At 37.8% G+C, this 24,312-nt stretch overlaps 1 protein-coding gene across 5 annotated transcripts in view; it reads left to right on the top strand.

Moving 5' to 3' along the window:
- The window catches only part of LOC107967080 (embryonic stem cell-related gene protein-like), a 199,325-nt gene that overhangs the window by 150,518 nt on the left and 24,495 nt on the right, over positions 1 to 24,312 (top strand). For all 5 annotated transcript variants that reach the window (XR_010153501.1, XR_010153502.1, XM_063800410.1 and 2 more), the window contains one exon: positions 20,824 to 20,923. Coding sequence is in view for 3 of the 5 variants with exons in the window: in XM_063800410.1 (XP_063656480.1) it covers positions 20,824 to 20,923 (100 nt within the window). In the remaining 2 variants the exon portion in view is untranslated. The remainder of the gene's footprint in view (positions 1 to 20,823; positions 20,924 to 24,312) is intronic.

Raw genomic sequence — 24,312 nt, 5'->3', positions numbered from 1 at the left:
GCCTGTTCCCAACATAGTACAAAACAAATTTTAGATCATTTTAATAATAAAGTTGTATGTAATTTAGTTTAATATGACTCAGCTATCTGGAGGTTTTCAAAGTTTTTAAAGTTTGCATGCTCCTCTCATAATTTCCTTTAGTATTTGTGTCGTTTCATTTTCTAAAATTAAAATCTCTTTTTCATTTGGAATTTATCCTTGGGTAAGCAAGAAGAATGATAACATTATTTTTTGCCACATAGATATCTCTAGTTATTCTCACATCACTTATTAAAAAATCTACAACTTTTTCACTTATTTGAGGTGCTGCCTTAGCATATACTACATTTTCATATAAAATTGGGTCTATTTTAGATTATTTAATTATTCTGCCTATTCACATGTGAATGCCATGCTATTTAGTTATAACTTGCTCATAATATTAAATATATTGTACTACATGGTTCTGTAAATTTTTATTTTAATTTTCAACTTTTATTTTAGATTCCAGGGGTACATATGTAGTTTTGTTATGAAGATATGTTGCATGATGCTGGAGTTTGGAGTACGATTGAACTTATCACTCAGGAAGTAGGCATAGTATCCAATAAGTAGTTTTTCAAACTTTGCCTTCCCCTACTCTTGAATTTTCCAGTGTCTATTGTTCCTATTTTTATTAAATATGTCCACGTGTACCCAATGTGTAGCTCCCATTTGTAAGTGTGAACATGGAATATTTCATTTTCTGTTTAGTTTGCCTAGGTAAATGGCCTCCAGCTGCATTCATTTTACTGCAAATGAAATGATTTTGTTCTTTTTTATGGCTGTGTAGTATTCTGTGATGTATACATGGAGGAACCACTTCACCACTGATGGGCACCTGGATTTGCTCCATGTCTCTTTGCTATTGTGAATAGTGCTTCAGTGAACATACACACGCATGTGTCTTTATAATAGAACAATGTCTATTCCTTTGGGTATATACCCAGTAATAGGATTGCTAGGTGGAATGGTATTTCTCTCTTTAAGTCTTTGAGGAATCGTCACACTGTCTTCCACAATGGCTGACCTAATTTACACTCCAACCAACAGTGTATAAGCATTCCTTTTTCTCCACAACCTCACCAGCATGTATTATTTTTTAACTTTTTAATAATAGCCATTCTGACTGGTGTGAGATGGTATCTCACTGTGGTTTTGATTTGCATTTCTCTGATGATTAGTGATGTTGAGCTTTTTTTTTCATATATTTGTTGGCTGCTTACATGTATTCTTTTCAGAAGTATTTGTTCATGTCCTTTGCCCACTTTTTAATGAGGTTGTTTTTTGCTTGTTGATTTAAGTTCCTTATAGATGATGGATATTAGGCCTTTGTCAGGTGCATAGTTTGTGACTATTTTCTCCTGTTCTATAGGTTTTGTTTATTATGTTGATAGTTTCCCTTGCTGTGTAGAACCTCTTAGGTTTAATTAGGTCCAACTTGTCAATTTTTGTCTTTGTTGTAATTGCTTTTGAGGACTTAGCCATAAATTCTTTCACATATTTGGGTTGATGTTGAGAAGGGTATTTTCTAGATTTTCTTCTAGGATTTTTATAGTTTGAGGTCATATATTTAAATCTTTAATCTATCTCAAATTAATTTTTATATATGCTGAAAGGTATGGGTCCAGCTTCAATCTTCTGCATATAGTTAGTCAGTTATCCCAACACCATTTATTGAATAGGGACTCCTTTCCTCATTGCTTGTTTTTGTTGGCCTTGTCAAAGATAAGATGGTTGCAGTTGTGTGGCTTTATTTCTGAGTTACCTATTCTATTCCATTGGTCTATGTGTCTGTTTTTGCATGAGTACCATACTGTTTTGGTTACTGTAGCCTTGTAGTATAGTTTAAAGTCAGGTAATGTGATGCTTCTTGCTTTTTTCATTTTGTTTAGTACTGTCTTGGCTATTCAGAATCTTTTTTGGTTCCATGTGAATTTTAGAAGAGTTTTTTTCCAATTCTGTAAAAACAAGACGTTGGTAGTTTGATAGAACTAGCATTAAATCTGTAGACTGCTTTGGGCAGTATGACCATTGTAATGATATTGATTCTTCCAATCCATGAGCATAGTATGTTTTTTCATTTGTTTGCATCACCTCTGATTTTTTTTTTCACAAATATTTTGCAGCTCTCCTTATAGAGGTCTTTCATTCCTGGGCTGGATTTATTCTGAGGTATTTTATTTACTTTGTGGCTATTGAAAATGGCTTTGCATTCTTGATTTGACTCTCAGTCTGCACATTATTGGTATATAGAAATACTACTGATTTTTGTACATTGATTTTGTGTCCTGAAACTTTACTAAAATTATCAGTTTTAGGAGCCTTTTGGCAGAGTCTTTAGGGTTTTCTAGATATAGAGTACCATTAGCAAAGAGAAATAGTTTGATTTCTTTTTTTCCTATTGTATGCCTTTCATTTCTTTCACCTGTCTGATTGCTCTGGCTAGGATTTCCAGTACTAGGTTGAATAAGAGGGGTGAGATTGGGCATACTTTTCTTATTCCATTTCTCCAGGCAAATGGTTCTAGGTTTTGCCCATTCAGTATGATGTTGGCTGGGGGTTTGTTAGAGATGGTTGTTATTATTTTGAGGTATGTTTCTTTGGTGCCTAATCTGTTGAGGGTTTTTATCATACAGCGATGTTGAGTTTTATTGAAGGCTTTTTCTGCTTCTACTAAGATAATCATATGGTTTAAAAAATAATTATGTTTATGTGGTGAATCGCATTTATTAATCTGCTTATGTTGAACCAACCTTGCATCCCAGCAATAAAGCCTACTTGATGATGCTGTATTAACTTTTTTATGTGCTGCTGAATTCAATTTGCTAATATGGTTGAGGAGTTTTGTGTCTATGCTCATCAGGGATAGTGGCCTGAATTTTTCTTTTTTCACTGTGTCTCTGCCAGGTTTTAGTATCAGAATGATGTTGGCTTTGTAGAATGAGTTCAGGAGGATTCCCTCCTTCTCAATTTTTTGGAATAGTTTCATAGGATTGGTAGTAGCTCTTCTTTGTATGTCTGGTAGAATTTGGCTGTGAATCCATCTGGTTGCAAGCTTTTTCAGCTGGCAGGATTTTTACTACTGCTTTGATTTTGGAACTCATTATTGGTTGATTCAGGGTTTCAGTTTCTCCCTGAATGAATTTTGAGAAGTTGTATGTGACCAAGAATTGATTCACTTACTTTAGATTTCCTAGTTTATATGCATAGGAATGTTCACAGTAGTCTCTGAGGATCTTTTATATTTCTGGGATTGGTTGCAATATCATCTTTGTCATTTCTGATTGTGCTTATTTGGATCTCTTTTTTTTTCTTTGTTAATCTAACCAGCAGTTTATCAATCTTGTTTATCCTTTCAAAGAACCAATCTCTGCTTTTGTTGATATTTTGTGTGGAGTTTTGCATCTTAATTTCATTTAGTTCTGCTATTATTTTAGTTACTTCATTTCTCCTGCTAACTTTGGGGTTAGTTTGTTCTTTTTTTTTCTAGTTTCTGTAGGTATAATGTTAGATTGTTAGTTTGAGATCTTTCTACCTTCTTGATGAAGGCAATTAGCGCTATAAACTTTCCTTTTAACACGGCTTTCACTCAGTTTCAGAGATTTTGGTGTGTTGTGTCTCTATTCATTTCAAAGAATTTTCTTATTTCTGCTTTAATTTCATTGTTTATCCAAAAGTCATTCAGAAGTAAGTTATTTGATATCCATGTAACTGTGTAGTTTTGCAAGATCTTCTTGGTATGGATTTCTATTTTTTATTGCACTGTGGACCAAGAGTATGGTTTGTATGATTCTGATTTTTTGAATTTATTGAGACTTGCTTAATGGCCAAACACATGGTTAATCTTAGAGTATTTTCCATGTAGAGATGAGAAGAATGTATATTCTATGGTTGTTGGGTGGAGTATCTGTAGATGTCTATTACTTTGGTCAAGTGTTTAATTTAAGTCCAGAACTTCTTTGTTAGTTTTCTGCCTTGATGATCTGTCTAATTTTGTCAGTGGAGTGTTGAAGTTCCCTGCTGTTATTGTGTGACTGCCTAAGACCACCCAATAGCACTAGTTCTAGAAGTACTTGTAGCTCTAGAAGCACTTGTTTTTATGCATTTAGGTGCTACAATGTTGGGTGCATAAACATTTAGGATAGTTAAGTCTTCTTGTTGAATTACACCTTTTATCATTATGTAATGCCCTTCTTTGTGCTTTTTGACTGCTGTTGGCTTAACATCTCTTTAATCTGATATAAGAATAGTGCCCCACACTTTTTTTTTTGTTTTCTATTTGCATGATATATCTTTCTTTATCCTTTTATTTTGAGCCTGAGGTTGCTGTTACATGTGAGATGGGTCTCTTGAAGACAGCAGATGGTTGGGTCTTTTTTCTACAATCTAATTAACTACTCTATGCCTTTTAAGTGAGGCATTTAGACCATTTATTTTTAAGATTAATATTGACATGTGGGGTTTTGATACTGTTATCATGTTGTTAGTTGTTTTGTAAACTCAATTGTGTCATTGCTCTATAGGGTCTTTGGGCTATGTGCTTAAGTTTTTGTTGTGGTAGTAGTTACTATTCTTTCATTTCCATGTTTAGAACCCTCTTAAAGACCTCTCTGGATCTTAAGGACCTCAGCTTGTCTGGAAAGGATTTTATTTCTCTTTTATTTATGATGCTTAGTTTGGTGGGATATGAAATTCTTGGTTGACATTTATTTTCTTTAAGGATGTTAAAAATAGCTTTCTAACTTTTCTGGCTTGTAAGGTTTCTGCTGAGAGATATGCTGTTAGCCTGGTGGGACTTTCTTTGTAGTGACCTAACCCTTTTCTCTAACTGCCTTTAATATTTTTGCTTTTGTGTTGACCTTGATGAATCTGATTACTATGTGCCTTGTGCATAGTCATCTTGTATATGGGGTTCTCTCAAAAGTTTTCTGAATTTCTTGAATTTGCATGTTGACTTTCTAGTGAGGTGAAGAAATTCTCATAGACTATATCCACGCAGATGATTTTCAAGTTGTTTACTCTCTTGCCTTCTCTCTCAGGAATGCCAAAGAGTTGTTGGTTTGGTCTCTTTACATAATCCATATTTCTCTGATATTTTGTTCATTTTTAAAAATTCTTTTTACTTTATTTTTGCCTGACTGGGTTGATTTAAAGGACTGGTCTTTGAGTTCTGAGATTATTTCCCCAGCTTGGTCTATTCTGTTATTAACGCTTTCTACCGTATTATGAAATTCATGTAGTGAATTTTTTAATTCTAGAAGTTCCATTTGGTTCTTTCTTAAAATGGCTATGTCAGCTTTCAACTCTTGGATTATTTTAGTGGCTTCTTTGGATTGGGCTTCAATTTCCTCCTGAATCTCATTGAGCTTTCTTGCCATCCAGATTCTGAATTCTATGTCTGTCATTTCAATCTTGTTGGAAGCCATTGCTGGGGAATGAGTGTGATCATTTAGGGGTAAGGGGACACCCTGACTTTTTGAATTGCCAGAGTTCTTGAGCTAATTATTTATCAACTGAGAGGGCTGATATTTCTTTATATTTTTGAAGTTGCTATCATTTGGATGGGACTTTTTGTATTTATATTCTTCATGTTGAATATAGTTGATTGGCTTCATTTCTGGTTCTTTCTGAGGGCCAAAGCTGTGTGCGGGATTTATTTATTTTTTTTTTTTGTGGCTTGATTCCTGCATTGGGTTTCACTGACAATATGTGCCGAACGAATTTTTGTTTGGTGGTGTAATTCAGGCTATCATCCAGTAGATGGCTTGCAGATAGGCTTTTGCTCAGCCATGTGCCTCTCTTGGTATTTCAGCATGTTTGCAGCTGTGCTCTGGGGTTGGGGGAGGTGGAGGGTGAGAGAAAACCCCCTTGCCAGATCCATTCCCATGTCTTGAGGCAGCCCCTTCCAATCACTGATATCGGGCTTGTGTTTCCTTAGCCCCACAGGGGAGCCTGGCAGGCCACACTTTCTCCTCTCTTAGGGGTGGCATGAGACAAAGGTTAGGCCAGGTTGGTCGCCTGGTGACCTACAGCTCCCTGGGTGTCCACTGTCCCTCTGTGTTTGGCAGAGACCAGGTGTGTTGTAGGGTGTGGCTGTGGGCTTCTGTTGATGCAGTAGGTCGAGGATGGGGATCATCAGGCAGGGCAGTGTTGTCATGGATGTGCAACTGGTGTGGTATCTGTGGCACATGGTTTTTTGCACAGCTGATGGCTGTGGGAACTGCCCAGCTCACAGTCCACTGACTGGGCTCCTTCTAGTGTCTGCCCCAGTAGCTGGCCCAACCAGGTAGTTTTTTGTTGTTGTTGTTGTTGTTTTTAACTTTTTTAAGTTCAGGGGTGCATATGAAGGTTTGTTATATAGGTACACATGTACCATGGGAGTTTGTTGTACAGATTACTTCATCACCCAGGTATTAAGCCTAGTACCCATTAGTTATTTTTCCTGATTCTCTCCCTACTCCCATCCTCCACCCTCCAATAGGCCCCAGTGTGTATTGTTCCCCTCTATGTGTTTATGTGTTCTCAATACTTAGCTCTTGCCTATAAGAGAAAACAGGCAGTATTTAGTTGTTTGTTCCTGTGCTAGTTTGCTAAGGATAATGGCCTCCAGGTCCATCCATGTTCCTGCAAAGAACATGATCTCATTCTTTTTTTATGACTGCATAATATTCCATGGCATATACATACCACATTTTCTTTATACAATCTATCATTTATAGGCATTTAGGTTGATTCCATGACTTTGCTATTGTGAATAGTGCTGCAGTGAACATACGTGTGCATGTGTCTTTATAACAGAATGATTTATTCTTTTGGGTATATACCCAGTAATGGGATTGCTGGGTCAAATGGTATTTCTAAATTTAGATCTTTGAGGAATCACCACACTATCTTTCACAATAGCTGAAATAATTTGCACTCCCAACAACAGTGTATAAGCATTCTGCTTTCTCCACAACCTCACCAGTACCTGTTTTGTTTTGTTTTTTTTTTGACTTTTTAATAGTAGCCATTTTGACTGGTGTGAGATTGTATCATATTGTGGTTTTGACTTGCATTTCTCTAATAATCAGTGATGTGGAACTTTTTTTCATATGCTTGTTGGCTACCTGTATGTCTTCTTTTGAAAAGTGTCTGTTCATGTCCTTTGCCCACTTTTTTGGGGGGGCTGCTTGTTTTTTTCTTGTAAATTTGTTTAAGTTCCTTATAGATGCTGGATATTAGACCTTTGTCAGATGCATAGTCTGCAAAAATTTTTCTCCCATTCTGTAGGTTGTCTTTTGACTAAGTTGATAATTTCTTTTGCTGTGCAGAAGCTCTTTAATTTAATTAGATCCCATTTATCAATTTTTGCTTTTGTTGCAATTGCTTTTGGCGTCTTCCTTATAAAATCTTTGCCCATGTCTATGTCCTGAATGGTATTACCTAGGTTGTCTTCCAGAATTGCTATCGTTTTGGATATTACATTTAAGTCTTTAAATTCACCATGAGTTGATTTTTGTATAAGGAATAAGGAGGGTATCCAGTTTTTATCTTCTGCATATGGCTAGCCAGTTATCCCAGCATCATTTATTAAATAGGGAATCCTTTCCCCATTGCTTGCTTTTGTCAGGCTTGTTGAAGATCAGATAGTTAGTTGTAGGTATGTTGCCTTACTTCTGGGTTCTCTATTCTGTTTCATGGGTCTATGTGCCTGTTTTTGTACCAGTACCATGCTGTTTTAGTTACTGTGGCTCTGTAATATAGTTTGAAGTCAGGTAGCATGATACCTCCAGCTTTGTTCTTTTTGCTTAGGATTGTTTTGGCTATTTGACCCTTTTTTGGTTCCATATGAATTTTAAAATAGTGTTTTTCTAGTTCTATGAAGAATTTCCATGGTAGTTAATAGAAATAGCATTGAATTTGTAAATTGCTTTGGACAGTAAGGCCATTTTAATATTGATTCTTTTTGTTCATGAGCATGGATGTTTTTGCATTTTTTTGTGTCGTCTCTGATTTATTTGAGCAGTGGTTTGTAGTTTCCCTTGTAGAGATCTTTCACTTCCCTAGTAAGTTATATTCCTAGGTATTTTATTCTTTTTGTGGCAATTGTAAATGGGAGTACATTCTTGATTTTACTCTTAGCTTAACTGTTGTTGGTGTATAGGAATGCTAATGACTTTTTTCTTTTTTTTTATTGATGGAGTCTCGCTCTGTTGCCTAGGCTGGAATGCAGTGGCGCAATTTCAGCTCACTGCAAGCTCTGCCTCCCAGGTCCATGCCATTCTCCCACCTCAGCCTCCCTAGTATCTGGGGCTAGAGGCACCCGACACCACGCCTGGCTAATTTTTTTGTATTTTTAGTAGAGACAGGGTTTCACCATATTAGCCAGAATGGTCTCGATCTCCTGACCTCATGAATTGATTTTGAATCCTGAAATTTTGTTGAAGTTGTTTCAGTTTTTGCCCACTCCATATGATGTTGGCTCTGGGTTTTTCATAGATGGCTCTTATTATTTTGAGGTATGGTCCTTCAATACCTAGTTTATTGAGAGTTTTTAACATGAATTGATGTTTAATTTTATCAAAAGCCTTTTCTGCATCCATTGAGATAATAATTTGGTTTTGTCTTTAGTTCTGTTTATGTGATGACCTTGCATCCCAGAGTTAAAGCCTACTTGATCATGATGGATAAGCCTTTTGATGTGCTGCTGGATTTGGTTTGCCAATATTTTGTTGAGAATTTTTACATTGATGTTCATAAAAAATATGGACCTGAAGTTTTCTTTTTATGTTGTATCTCTCCCAGATTTTGATATTAGGATGATGCTGAGTTAGGGAGGGGTCCATTTTTTTTTTTTTTTTTTGAATAGTTTCAGTAGGAAAAGTACCAGCTCTTTTTTGTACACTTGGTAGAATTCAGCTGTGAACCCATCTGGTTCCTGGGCTTTTTTGGGTCAGTAGGCTATTTAATATTGCCTCAATTTCAGGGCTCATTATTGGTCGGTTCAGGAATTCAATTTCTTCCTGGTTCAGTCTTGGGAGAGAGTGTGTGTCCAGGAATTTATTTATTTCTGTAGATTTTCTAGTTTATGTGCATAGAGGTGTTTATAGTACTCTCTGATGGTTGTTTGTATTTCTGTGGGGTCAGTGGTAATATACCCCTTATCATTTCTGATTATTGCTATTTGATTGTTCTCTGTTGTCTTCTTTATTAGTCTAGCTAGTAGTCTACTTTCTTATTTTTTTCAAAAAAAAAACAACCCCAGATTTGTTGATTGTTTTGAAGGGTTTTTTTTTTTTTTTTTGGTCTCTTTATCTCCTTTAGTTCCACTCTGATCTTGGTTATCTTTTGTCTTATTCTAGCTATGGTGTTTGTTTGCTATTGGTTCTCTAGTTATTTAGTTTTGTTGTTAGCTTCTTAATTTGAGATCTTCCTAGCTTTTTGATGTGGGCATTTAGTGATATAAATTTCCCTCTTAACACTGCTTTAGTTACATCCCAGAGATTTTGGTACACTGTCTCTCTGTTCTCATTTTTCAAAGAACTTCTTGATTTCTGCCTTAATTTCATTATTTACCCAAAAGTCTTTCAGGTGCAGGCTATTCCACTTCCATGTAATCATACGATTTTGAGTGGATTTCTTAGTCTTGATTTCTAATTTGATTGTGCTGCAGTCCAAGAGAATGTTTGTTATAATTTCATTTCTTTTGCATTTGTTGAGGAGTTTTTTACTTCCAAGTATGTGATCAATTTTAGAGTACCGTGCCATATGATGAGGAGAAGAATCTATATTCTGTTGTTTTTAGGTGGAGAGTTCTGTAGATATCTATCAGGCCCATTTGAGCCTGTGCTGAGTTAAGGTCCTAAATACGTTTGTTAATTTTCTGTCTCAGTGATCTGTCTAATATTGTTAGTGGGGTGTTTAAGTCTCTCACTATTATTGTGTGGGAATCTAAGTTTCTTTGCAGGTCTCTAAAAACTTGCTTTATGAATCTGGGTACTCCTGTATTGGGTGCTCATATATTTAGGATAGTTAGATCTTCTTGTTGAATTGAACCCTTTACCATTATATAATGCCCTGTTTGTCTTTTTTGATCTTTGTTTGTTTGAAGTCTGTTTTGCCAGAAACTAGGATTGCAATTCCTGATTCTGATTTCCATTTGCTTTGTACATTATTTCTCCATCCATTTGTTTTTAGCGTATATTTGTCATTACATGTGAGATGGGTCCCTTGAAGACAGCTGATATGGTTTGTCTCTGTGTCCCCACCCAAATCTCATGTCAAATTGTAATTTCCAATGTTGGGGGAGGGACCTGGTAGGAAGTCATGGGATCATGGGGGTTGTTCTCTTGTTGTTCTCATGATAATGAGTGAGTTCTCATGAGATCTGGTTGTTTAAAAGTGTGTAGCACTTCTTCCTTTGCTCTCTCTCCTGCCACCATGTGAAGACGTTCCTTGCTTCCCCTTTGTCTTCTGCCATGATTGTAAGTTTTCCAAGGCTTCCCCAGCCACGCCTCCTGTACAACATGCAGAACTGTGAGTAAATTAGGCCTATTTTCTCCATAAATTACCCAGTCTCATATATGTCTTTATACCAGTGTGAGAATGGACTAATCCAACAGCATACAAGTGGGTCTTGGTTTTTTACCCAGGCTGCCATTCTGTGTCTTTTAATTGGGTCATTAAGCCCATGTATATTTTAGATTAGTATTGATATGTGTGGATTTGATTCTGTCATCATGATGTTAGCTGGTTATTTTGCAGACTTTTTAGTGTGGTTGCTTTATAGTGTCACTGGTCTGTGTACTTCAGTGTGTTTTTGTTATGCCTGGTAACAGTTTTTCCTTTCCATATTTAGTGCTTCCTCAGGAGCTCTTGTAAGGCAGGTCTAGAAGTAACAAATTCCCATATTCCCTCAGCATTTGCTTGTCTGAAAAGGATTTTATTTCTCCTTTGCTTATGAAGCTTAGTTTGTCCAGACATTAAATTCTGGGTTAGAATTTCCATCCTTTAAGAATGTTGAATACTGGCACCCAGTCTCTTCTGGCTTGTAGGTTTCAGCTAAGTGTTCCACTGTTAGTCTGATGGGCTTCTCTTGTAGGTGACCTGACCCTTCTCCCTAGGTGCCTTAAAATTTTTTCTTTCATTTAGACCTTGGAGAATCTGATGATTATATGTCTTGAGAATGATCTTTTGAAGTATCTGACCGGGGTTCTTGGCATTTCCTGAATTTGAATGTTGGCCTCTCTAGTTAGGCTGGGGAAGTTTTCATGGATGATATCCTGAAATATATTTTCCAAGTTGGTTCCATTCTCAACATTTCTTCCAGGTACACCAATCAGTCATAGATTCAATCTTTGTACATAATCCTTTATTTCTCAGAGATTTTGTTCATTCCTTTTCATTCTTTTTCCCTCTATTATTGTTGCCTTTTATTTCAGAAAGCCAGCCTTCAAGCTCTGATATTATTTCCTCTGCTTGGTCTATTTGGTCATAGATTCAATCTTTGTACATAATCCTGTTATTTCTCAGAGATTTTGTTCATTCCTTTCCATTCTTTTTTCCTCTATTCTTGTTCCCTGTCTTTTGTTTCAGAAAGCCAGTCTTCAAGTTCTGAGATTATTTCCTCTGCTTGGTCTATTCTGCTATTAATTCTTGTGATAACATTATTATATTCCTGTAGTGTGTTTTTTCAGCTCTGTCAGGTCAGTTACAGAGCTTTACTGGATATTTTGTCTTTTCTTTACTGGATATTTTGTCTGTCAACTCCTGCAACGTTTTATCATGATTTTTAGTTTCCTTGCATTGGGTTTCAATGTACTCGTGGAGCTCAATGAACTTCATTCCTATCCATATTCTGAATTTTATTTCCGTCATTTCAGCCATCTCAGCCTCTGCATAGTTCCAAACACTTGCTGGAGAGGTAATGTGGTCATTTGGAGGAAAGAAGGCACTCTGGCTTTTTGAGCATTTTTATGCTGATTCTTTCTCATCTTTGTGGGTTTATCTACCTTCAATCTTTGAGGTAACTTGTAGGGAGACCCCCTGAAACTATTGCTATGGAATAAAAGAGGAAATGCTCCTGATTATTGTAAATACAAAATCGCATGCAAGATTGTGTTAAGACGATGCCAGGTTGGACTGCCAGAATGAGCCAACAGCATGTGATGTGCTTCTCCCTGCAGAGAGCCTATGAACGGACGTGCAGTCAGGGAGGTTTCACATCACCAAGATTCCTATCCCAGAAAAGCAGATGTTTGTAGCTCTGGGGATGGAATGTGACCCTTGTGGAGAGCCTAGAAATGGATGCCTGAGGGGCGCCTGTTCATATGGATAAGATAAGGCTATAAACGCCTTCATCTTGCCATGGCTCTTCGAGGCCTCTTTAGGGTTAAGGCATACTCCCTTCTGAGAATTTCTGGTCTAACCGGTTGTCTAGCTTCACATCCTGTTTCTATGGATTGTTTGTAACCAGCTTTTGCTGCAACTGTTACTGCTGATTAATATCTTGCTAGTCATGGGTTATGAGAAGACTGTGTTTCTATTTTAAGACTCTGTTAGAAATTACTGATGCACACACTATATTGTAAATTCTTATCTCTGTATACTGTACTTCTGCATACAGATGTTATGTTAAAGAATTTCTTCATCCTCATGTGACCATCTCACCTCATAATCAAACAACCCTAAATCCCTCACTAACCTACCCCTGCCCTCACTAAACTACCCCTGCCCTCACTAAACTCAATAATAAATGCTGGTATATCCAGTGCATTGGCGGCATCACGGGACTAGAAGGTGGTGACCCCCCTGGACCCAGCTTTCACTATCTTGTGTGTGTCTATTATTTCTTGACCTGCCGATCCGCCTGGGAACAAAGAAAGAGCCCTGTTGCATTGTGGGCTGCTGGCCAGATCCTGCAATAGTTACTAATCTTTGAATGTTTTTTCTTTTATCCTATTTGATGACCTTGAGGGTGTGATTGTAGTATAAGGTGGATTCAGTTGTCTGGCTTCATTTCTGGGAAATTTTAAGTGGCCAATGCTCAGCCCCCAACTCCTGGGCTACATGCTGTAACTCTGGAGGACTTGTATTGGGTCCTGACTTTGTTGTCTGGCTCCTTGAGGTTTGGAGTCCACCGCTCGGGGTGGGGGTGGTGGCAAGATGCAGTAGCTGCAGCAGAGTGCTAGTGGATGCAGTGGTGGCTGGCTCCCTGTGGATGTTAATCACAGTGAGGGAGGCAAGGCAGCTTAGGAGGAAAGCGGAGGCCGGGGGGGCCTGCTGAAGACTGTGTGTGCTGTTGCATGGAAGTGGAGTTGGCTTGGACAAGGTGCTGGCCAATGCAGGTCTGGGTGCCTTCTCTGTGCTCTGCAAGCTGGAGTGATGGCTCAGGGAGGATACCTTGTTCTCTTCCCAGTGTTAGAGCAAGAGCAGGGCACTGGCTGAGGTGGGGTTTGCTGGCTCTGTTCCCATCAAGGCTCCCTCTGCAGTGGCAGTCTGGTGGGGTTGAGAGGTGTACTGCACTCACACATGCTGGTGGAGCAAGTAAAGCAAAACCTGCCCATGCAGACATGCATCAGTAAAGTGATGGGGGGAGTTGCCATGGGATTAGGGGAAGCTGCACTATGGGGAGGGAGCATGTGGGTTGGTATGCAGCCTTAGAAGCTGCCTCTCTGGAGCTCTTCACTGCTCAGGGATGGTCTGCTGGCACAGAAGCCATGGTGTGGATTCTCAGGGAACCCAAGACTGCCCTATAAGAAGTCATGGCCAGGCTGGGGCCCCTAGAGAGGTCAGCAGACCAAGGAGTGCTCAGGTTGAACCAGCCCCATCTGAGGTGCTCCACCACCCTTCAGAGGTCAAGTCTGTCAGTTCCCTTAGGGCTAAAGTCTCCTATGGCAGCAAGTTGAGCCTAGGGGGATGTTCTTCCCTGGCCCTTCTCCACTACAGCCACTCCCACCACCACACCGCAGCCACTCTGCGCTTCACATCAGCTCGCCTGCTGCCCCACCACTTCTCTAAGCAGCTCCTCCTGCCACCTCAATTGTCCATGATGGTCGAAGGGTTCCCTCCTGCCAGGAATCCAGAGGCCCATGACAAGAGTGGGTTGCTCCTTGCCAGTTCAACTAACCCATTCCCCCAGAGCTGTTGTGGTTCAATAATGAGCCCCAGTGTGCAGTAGCCCTTTCAAGGTTCTCAGTTTTTTACCCTTTAGATCAACTTCTGTGTCTTCCCTCTCTCCACTCTCAGCGCCTTCCCTCTGAAGATCTGTTAAAAGCACGCCAGTATTCTCAATCCCTCTGTGGGAGCCACTCCACTTGTCTGCATCTAGTCAGTCTTCTTGCCCCCCCCATCCCAGTTTCCAAGCCAGTTAATTTTGTCTCAACCTCTCTGCACCCAGGTCACTGGACTGTTAGTTACTGTTGGCCATGGGGCTCCCTCAAGTAGAAGCTGCAGCTGGCAAACAGGCTACACCCTTCCTGGACCAGTCTTGTGGAGGGAGGTACTCGCAGCTCCTGTGGCATCCCTGAAACCCACATCTCACCCTACTCAGTGTTCAGAGAGTGGGGGCTCCTATCCAACTCATGCTCTGGCTACAGATCTCAGCTTGATATTCCTGAGCTGTGTGCTTGAACCCTGGGAGGTTGGGATTGGCTTTGTCCTCTGGCCCCTCAGAGTTGAGCCCTGGCTGTGCTGAGGTGACCATAGTGTCCCAGGCCACTGGCAAAGTAGCCAGATGGGGCAGTGGAGGCTGTGCTGTGTGCATGCTCTCATGGGAGTGGCCAGGCAGGGGTCTTGGGAGGGGCCAGCAGACAGCGGGGTGTGCAGATCAGACATGCCCAAGTCCATCAGGAAAGACCACCCTTCTCTCTCCCAGCCTGGCCGTCAGCAGGAGCTAGAGCAACTGGGAGCAAGATGGAAAGCCTTGGGGAATAGGCATCTATGGTCGCATTTTGCTGTAGCTTCCCTGCATGCAAAACCTTCTGAGCTCCAAGCAGGCTTGAGCTTTGGGTTTGCCTACTCTTCAGGCAGTTTCTCTTGCAAATTCAGATGTCTATGGGGTCATGGGATCTCTTGTAGCTAGGATCCCAGAGGTCCACGGCAGGAGCGTGTTTCCCTGCAGTTTCTTTTCTCATCCCTTCCTTAGGTTCCCTTCAAGGCCAGGAGCTGCGCCCGCACTCAGCAACTCTGTGCAGGGTTCCAGGCTTTTGCCCTGTTCTACCACAGTAGACTTTCAGTATATTTTTTTTCTCAAAAGATCTGTTTGAAGTGTGATAGTTTACTTGATATTTTGGTATCTCTCAGTCGGGGAAGTGCTTCCCATCTGCATCTGGTAGGCTATCTTGTCTCCTCCCATTATTTTCTTTTATCTTACAACAACTTTGTATGTGTATTGACCACAGTCTTTTGTTCTTGTTTCAGTGAGATGGGTTTTTCACAGTTTCAGAAGAGGAGTGTAGGCCTTCAGAGCATTCCTGCTGTGAAATGAAATAAAATACTGGGGCCCCCAAATCACTAGACTAAAAAGAAAAGTCAAGCTTGGAATCCCTTAAGGCAAACTTGCCCCCCATTCTATTCAAAGTCACCCCTCTGCTCACTGAGATAAATGCGCATGTGATTGCCTCCTTTGGAGAGGCTAATCAGAAATTCAAAAGAATACAACCATTTGTCTCTTATCTATCTATGACCTGGAAGCCCCCTCCCCACTTGGAGTTGTCCCACCTTTTGGACCAAACCAATGTTCATTTTATATATGTTGATTAATGTCTCATGTATCCCTAAAATGTATGAAACCAAGCTGTGCTCTGACAACCTTGGGCACATGTTGTCAAGACCTCCTAAGGCTGTGGGTGCGCATTCTCAACCTTAGCAAAATAAACTTTCTAAATTAACCGAGACCTGTCTCAAATATCTGGGGTTCACATTGCTTCACAGATGTAGAGGTCTCTTTTCTTATTGTTGAGAAGTGGTTAGATATATGATCTCCTCGTGCCACTGCACTCCAGCCTGGGCGACAGAGTGAGACTCTGTCTCAAAAAAAAAATAAAAATTATATATATCTCCTTCTTTCTGTGACCTGCTTTCTCTGTTCTCTTCCCCTACTTTTATCTGGATCTTTTCTTTGGTCCTACATGTCTCTATCCTGCTAAATTTAAATTCTACTCATAGTAGATTCTTCTCAATTCTGGTCTTTGACCTAAAAAGGAACTATTATATTTCAAGTTTTCATATGATACAAACTGACTTGCACCATCTGACTTTTGCTGTACTTTTGCACTTGCAAATTACAGCCCATGAAACCAGTTCCAGTTTTGGTGCTGTTTTAAGAATGGCTCACTGAACTTTCCAAAATAGATGTCTCCATTTTAAGTCCTTGAGCAATTCAATTTTAGGGTCCTGCAGCTTTCCCAGCTATCAGTAATCCTTTTACCTACTCCCTGCTTCACCCTTCACAGTTACCACTACTATGTGAAATTTATTCTAGTTAATTTGACCTCAATTTCTCACATTTTAGAGTTCATGGAGATACTTTGTTGTTCACTTTTGTTGTAGATTTTGGCAGCATGTTTTGTATTCCAGTTGCATTGCCTGCTTTGTAGGGGAAATTGGAAAAGTCAAAAACTGTGCTGCATTCTAAAATCTTTCTTTGAACTCTTCCCTACATTTCTTCCTAATAATTTTAAAGATTTGCCTTTCTGTATGTAATTATTTATTCCAGCTGACTTTTATTTTCAAGTAAGATATTAAGTAATGCTTTGACCTTATTTTTCCCATTTATGACATTTCCCCCCACATATATGCATCTTTCCCTCCTCTTAACTGTAATCTTGTATCTCTTACAAGTGTTCATAGAAACTTGATTCTGTTTGAGTATCTCTATTCTGTATTTCTATCCTTTTACCAAGGCAACTTGGTATAATTATGGTAATTATACCAAGTAATTATAATTATGGTGCAATTACCATAGTAATTATATTTCTTGATATTTTATAATTCTGCTACCTCCTCCCTGTTCATTGTCTTGTTCAAAATTTTTTGTCTGTTTTTGGCTTTCTCTCATCTTATCATTTTATTATCAGCATGATAATTTTGCTAAAAATATTGTGATTTTAGAAAGATTTGACTTTTTTAACATATCAATTTTTTGTACCTATGCATATAGATCACCATTTATTTATGGTGACTTTTATATACTCCATAAAAGCTTTATAACTTTCTCCATTAATAAATTACAGGTATTTTCTTAGATTCTATTCAATCTTTAATAGTGGTGGGACAAATACCACTCTTATGTTGCTGCTATTACTAAGGAGTATTCTTTCAAATTTTAAAATAAAATACGATGTTTGTTCTGTATTTTTGGAATTCTTTTTCTCAGGTAATGAAAGATACTTCTATTCCAAGTTTAACATGAGTTTTATCATGAGTAAGTATTTAATTTTATTGAAGGCCTTTGGCATTTTACATCACGTGTTTTATTTTATTTTAAACTGTTAATGTAATAAGTATGTTACCAGGTTTTCTCCCCAATATTAAACCATTCTTGTATTACTGGGTTAAATCCACCCTGCGTGTGATGCATATATCATGATTTATACATCACATGACACAAATTCAGAAATAAGACTTTTGGCAATTGGCTTCTGTCTTTCACAAATGTTTTCAAACGATGGTGGAACAAAGTACTTGTCTTCATTAAGGAATGAGTGGCATAGAAAAGAGGGCAAGGAAAAATGGAATATTAGTGAATAGCTCTTCTTTGGGAAACAGAGAGGTGGAAAGTGGATCCCCACATCTTAGTATTCTCCAAGCCTACTCTTACCAGACCACTGCTGTTGTAGAAATCACAACTGGCCACTGAACCAAGACACCAGATCATCTCCAGGACTGAGACAGATCTGTATCATGCAGCTGGGTCCTAGAACTTCCAGCTGACTAGCTCCATAGGCTCAAACCAAATATTTCATTAACCTTATAATAAAGAAATAAACGAATATATGAGATGCATTTTTTTGCATTCTGTCTACTCCATATACAGTTTTGCTAAGAGAGGTGCTCTCTGCCAGTAGGCCTGAAATTTAAATGAATTGAACCTCATAATTTGGAGCCTTGATGAAATGGAAATGTTGACTTATTTCAGAATCCAACTTGAAGCCAGGACAATTTAAGATACAGCCTTGAAGCTGAGAATATTGAAGTGCTAGCTCTTTCCAAGAAATCTTATTTAAATGTTCTCTCTTAGTCATAGAAGTGAACCTCAGAAAAAACTGGTTTAAGAGGTAGTTTATTTCCTCCTGAGGCTATTTTTTCAAATTTACTCAAAGGAGCAACCATTAAGATGAAGCAAATGCCAGCACTTTGGGAGGCCGAGGCGGGCGGATCACGAGGTCAGGAGATCGAGACCATCCTGGCTAACACAGTAAAACCCCGTCTCTACTAAAAATACACACACACACAAAAAACAAAATTACCTAGGCATGGTGGCGGGTGCCTGTAGTCCCAGCTACTCAGGAGGCTGAGGCAGGAGAATGGCGTGAACCTGGGAGGTGGAGCTTGCAGTGAGCCTAGATTGCGCTGCTGCACTCCAGCCTGGGCGACAAAGTGAGACTCCATCTCAAAAAAAAAAAAAAAAAAAAAAAAAGATGAAGCAAATGGGGCAAAGAGGCCCACAAGTAAATACTAATGACTAAAAGTTTTAGTCTAAAAGAGTGCTTCTCAAACTATCTGTGTGAAGGACTCATCTCCCCCACCGCTTCATTGCAGACCAATTCTTTGTAAAATACAATGAAAATAAATTACTATGAAAATGACATATAAAAGAAAAATAAAGACATAAAAATAAACCCATTTTTAATTATCATATGTAACAGATAGAATTTACTCTTTCAAAATGCTATAACAATTTCTCAATTTTATTATCTATTTCTGTTCTTGTCATGGAACAATTAAAAAACTGTTCACTGGCTGTCACTGGTCCTTGGGCCACACTGAGTAGCACTGCTCTGAAGACTGTACATCTCTAGATAAGATCTTTGGCTGTCGTTACTTGCTCACTGACATGACTAGAAACCAATAGAAATTTCTCTATGTCAAAAATAATATGCCCATCTAGACACAGCCTGTGACTGTTTAACTTCTAAAACAATCCCCTTGGCCCACCTCCAAACTCACATCAACATCAAGTTTATTGGAAAACCATGCAACACCTAGGTATTAATACATCCTCTTTAACATTCATCTCAGCTGTGATCAAATAGACACAGAAGAATCTCCCAGAGTACAAAACCAGAGAGAAGTGAGGAAGACAGAGTCTTGGCAGAAAGCATCACCCTATGCATATATCAAGTTGACTAAAGTGGAAGTATTTCCTCTGCTTGGATAAAGAATCCTTATGATTATTGTACCTTGGGACTTAATATGCACTGTAGACGATTGGTTTTCTTAATTCTTTTTTTTTTAAATAAGAAGGGTTATTGTAGTAATCCTATTTACTCTACATTCTATATAAGTAGAATTCTTTGAAGGGGCATTTATGGGAAAGGTTTTCTTTTAAAATTAGACAGACATTCCCCTTCCTTCTTCTTCCTGCCTTGAACATTGATTAGATGTCTGGAGCTGCAATAACCATTTTTCAGACATGAGATACAAATCATGAAATAGATCTTGGAAACTGCAGTAACCCATTTTCCAGGCATGAAATCCAAACATGAAAATGAAAGAGTAGGAAAACTAAGACCCTGAGACATTATGGCTTTGTTGAGGAATTAACCAATGTTAGCCATTGTGGAACCCTGGATTTTCTAATATGAAAAAAGTTCACATTAAGCTGTATCTAACATTCTACTTATTACATATTTAACATTATCTTTTGTCTTCTTCTGTAGCTGTTGTAAAGTTGGCTATCAGTTTTAGTTATTGCTCATTTGTGGATGATGTCTGTTTTTTTCTTTAATGTTTTTCAGTTTCACTACACTGTGTCTCAGTCTGGATTTCATTTTATTTATCCTGCCTGATCTAATGTGCATTTTCAACCTGAGAATTTATGTCTACTATAAATTTGGAGAAGTTTCTGTCATTTCTCTTGAATATTGATTCTCATTCTCTGCAAGCAAGTTTTTCTCTATGCTTTTTTTTTTCTCCAAAAAACACTACTAAAATTGTCTCTGTTCTCTGAAAAAATTTTTTCTGTCTTACACTCTGGTTTTTCATGCATGAAACATTTTTGTCTTCTTAATTGCACTGGAATCTCTAGATTTGAAGAAACTGTTTTTTAAACTTGTTCATATGCCTTGCTAAGACATGGTACAATGACTGCCACACCTTGATGCCTGATTAGTATTAGAATTATTTTAGTTTTCTCTGTCATGTTTCAAAACAACAGACTCATTTTATTTTCATGTCCCTGGGCATGTCTCTCCTTAAACAGTTAAATAATTTAAAAGATTGTAATACTCCAAATTAAATAAATATATATTTTGTATAAAAATAATTTCATTTAAAGAGTTTATAAAATAAAGATAATGGCTTCTTCCATTTCAATTATTATCAAGAGTTATACATGGAGAGGAATAAAAATCCTCAGTGAAAATGAAAATGAATTCGAATGACATTAATAGAATCAAATCTCTAGTAACATTACCTTAAGCAAGATTGATTTAAAATGTAATATAAAGTCATTAAGAAGTATATTCTTCTATGCACATTTTCCCAGTGAGGATAAATATTGTTTTAAATGAGATAAATTAACTGAATATGTATTCTTGCTGCATCATTTCAACTAAGCATGAGATCTGACGTTCCTGTGGGATTCTGTCTTTCCAGAGTTGGTTGTCTTATGTGTCTAGCCTTACGGATATTTGGTTACAAGGAATGGGAAACAACTCAAGTCAAATTAAACAAAAATAGAAGGCATCAAATGCAAGTAAGATTTACGTTTTATATTTTTCTTTGTTGGTCTGGTTAGATGTATATTAATTTATTCACTTTTTTAGGAATCAGAGTCTGGTTACTTTAATTTTCTTCATTGTTTTCATTTTCAGTTTTATTCACTTTTGCTCTTCATTGCTTATTTTCTTCTGTTTACTTTGGGTTTATATTAACTCCTTTTATGGTTTCTTAGTGGAAGCACATATCATTGAGATGAGACCCTTCCTATTTTTAATTTCAGAATTGAATGCTATAACTGCCTCCAGTACTACTTTGGCCGTCTCTCATAGATTGTTATTACTGAGTTTTATTCTCATTTGTTTCAAAATGTTTTCTAGTTTTCTTTCTAATTCCTCCTTGAAACATGGTGTGTCTTATTTAAAAGAGTGTTATTTAATTTATAATTATCTGAAAGTTTTCCAGCTATCTTTCTTTTATTGATTTCTAGTTTAATTCCATTATGATCATAGGTCATATTTTATAAGATTTAAATCCTTCTATTTTGTTAAGCTTTGATTTTTTTCCCCCAAAATATGATCTACCATGGTGAATAGTCTATGTGTACTTGCAAAGAATGTGTACTCTGATGCTTTTGGGTGGCAGTTAAGTCAGAGTAGTTTTTAGTGTTATTCAGATGTTCCATATCCTTTCTGATTTTTGCATCTTTCTGTTTTATCAATTTATTTAGAGAAAAATGCTGAAGTCCTCAACTTTAAGTGTAGACTTACCTATTTCTCCTTCCCTTCTTTTAGTCTGCATCATGTATTTTGAAGCCCTACTGTTAGGTACATAAGCATGTCTTTTTGGTGAATTGAGCCCTTTATCAATAGGTAACACCCTTCTTTATCTCTAGTACTATTCTTTGTTTTGAATTTTGAATTATTAGGTATTAACATAGTTACTCTTTTCTTTTAATTAATGTATGCATGCTATGTCTCTTAATTAATGTATGCATGCTTTGTCTTTTAATACATTTTTACTTGTAAACCAATCTAAATGTTTATATTTAAAAGTATGTTTCTTATAGACATGATTATGGTTATTCATTTTAATATGATCTGATGAAGTATGGCTTTAATTTTTGTGTTTTGATAATATACATAGACAGTAAGTATTTTTATGGTTTGGTTAATATCTATCATGTTGGTAGTTTTTCTTTTTCTGTTTTTTTCCTTCTGTTTTAGATTACATCTTAACGAGTATTTTTTATTATATTTTATCTCTATTATTGGCTTATTATTTCTACCCTCATTTTAATTTATTTTAATTCTTGACCTTGGGCTTGCAATATACATCTTTAATTAATCAAAGCCTATCTTCAAATAGTATTATTCCACTTCAAACATGGTATGGCAATTTATGACTGTGTACTCACAATATCTCTAGTCTATGTTTTTTGGCTATTGTTTTATGTTTTAGTTTCACTTCTGTGCCCAACCCATAAATCATTGCCTATTTTAAGAGTAGAAAATGGGCCGGGTACGGTAGCTCACGCCTGTAATCCCAGCACTTTGGGAGGCTGAGGCGGGCAGATCACGAGGTCAGGAGATCAAGACCATCCTGGCTAACACGGTGAAACCCCCTCTCCACTAAAAATACAAAAAATTAGCCGGGCGAGGTGGCGGGCGCCTGTAGTCCCAGCTACTCGGGAGGCCGAGGCAGGAGAATGGTGTGAACCCTAGGGAGCAGAGCCTGCAGTGAGCCGAGATCACGCCACTGCACTCCGGCCTGGGCGACAGAGAGACTCCGTCTCAAAAAAAAAAAAAAAGTAGAAAATGATTTTTTAGAGATATTAAAAATAAGAAAAATAATTCTTTTTTTTTTAACCGTTTCTAGGAATCCTCATTTCTTTATGTATATTCAAGTTTCTGTGTGATGTCATAATCTTTTTTCCTAAAGAATGTCCTTTGACATTTCTTATAGTTCATATCTGCTGTTAAAGAATGCTCCTAGTTTTTCTTTGTTGGAAAAAGTATTTATCCCTCAGTTTTAAATGATATCTTTATTATGTATAGTGTCAATAGTATTTTTCTTTCGGCACTTTGAAAATGTCACTCTATTTTTTCTAGCATGCACAATTTCTGGCAAGAAGTCTGCTGTATTTGTTCTCTGTGGTTTTTTTCTATGTAATGTGACTTTTTCTCTGGATGACTTTGAGATTTTTTTTTATCTTTTGTGGTCAGCATTTTGAATATCATGTTTCTAGATATTTATTATCATTATTATTATTTTGGAAAAATAGGGTTTCACTCTGTTGCAGATGCTGGAGTATAGTGGTGGGATCATACCTCACTGCAGCCTCGAACTTCTGGGCTTAATTGATCCTCCCACTTCAGCCTCTCAAGTAGCCAGGACCACAGGTGTGCACCACCATGCCTGGCTAATTTTTGTATTTTCATTTTTGGAGATGGAATCTCATTTTACATCCCAGGCTGGTCTGGAACTCCTAGCCTCAAACAGTTCTTCCACCTCAGTCTTCTGAGTTGGGATTACAGGTGTGAGCCACACACCTGGCTATTTTGTCCTGTTTGAGCTTCTCTGAGCCTCTAGGACCTGTGATTTTATGTTTTTAGTATTTTTGGAGACTTTTTAGCCAATCTCTTCAAATATTTCTTCAATGATGTCTCCCCCACCCACTACCCAAGTTTTAGTTTGGATTATTTCTCTGGACCTTTCTTCAGGTCACTTATTCTTTCCTTGACTGTCTCAAGTCTACTGATAGACAAGTTAAAGGTATTCTTCATCTCCATTACTATGATTCTTCCCCCTAGCATTTTAATTTGACTCTTTTTCCTTTTACATCTCTAGAATGTTTTCACAACCACTTCTTCCATTCTCCATGTATTCTCCAGTTATCTATGCTGAATAACAAGTTAATAAAACTTGGCAGCTTGAAAAAAACAAATATTTATCATTTCACAATTTTTGTGGACCAGAAATCTGGAAGCAGCTTAGCTGAGAGATCTGGCTCAGGTTCTCTCATGTGGTTACAATCAAGCCATAGGCTAGGGCTGCTGTCATCTGAAGGCTTGCCTGGAGATGGGGATTCTACTTCCAAGATGGCTCACTTCTACGGCTATAGGCAGCGGGTCTCAGTTCCTCGACACCTATTGACAAAGGCCTTGGCTTATCATCATGTGGGCCTTTTCATATGTCTGTCTGTCTTGACAACATGACAGTTGATGTTTTCCAAAGGAAGTGACCAAAGAAAGAGCAAGGCAGAAACAACACATTTTTTATGACCTAGTCTTGGATGTAAAATACCATCACTTTGGCTATATCTTATTTATTAAGTCCAGCCTACACCCAAAAGGAAGCAAATTAAGCTTCACCTCTTTAAAGGAATTTCAAGAAATTTGTGGACACATTTTAAATGGCCATAGC

Source organism: Pan troglodytes, chromosome 1 (assembly GCF_028858775.2).
Source record: "Pan troglodytes isolate AG18354 chromosome 1, NHGRI_mPanTro3-v2.0_pri, whole genome shotgun sequence".
In the NCBI taxonomy this organism is placed as follows: domain Eukaryota; kingdom Metazoa; phylum Chordata; class Mammalia; order Primates; family Hominidae; genus Pan; species Pan troglodytes.
This window is presented reverse-complemented; position numbering and strand designations above follow the sequence as displayed.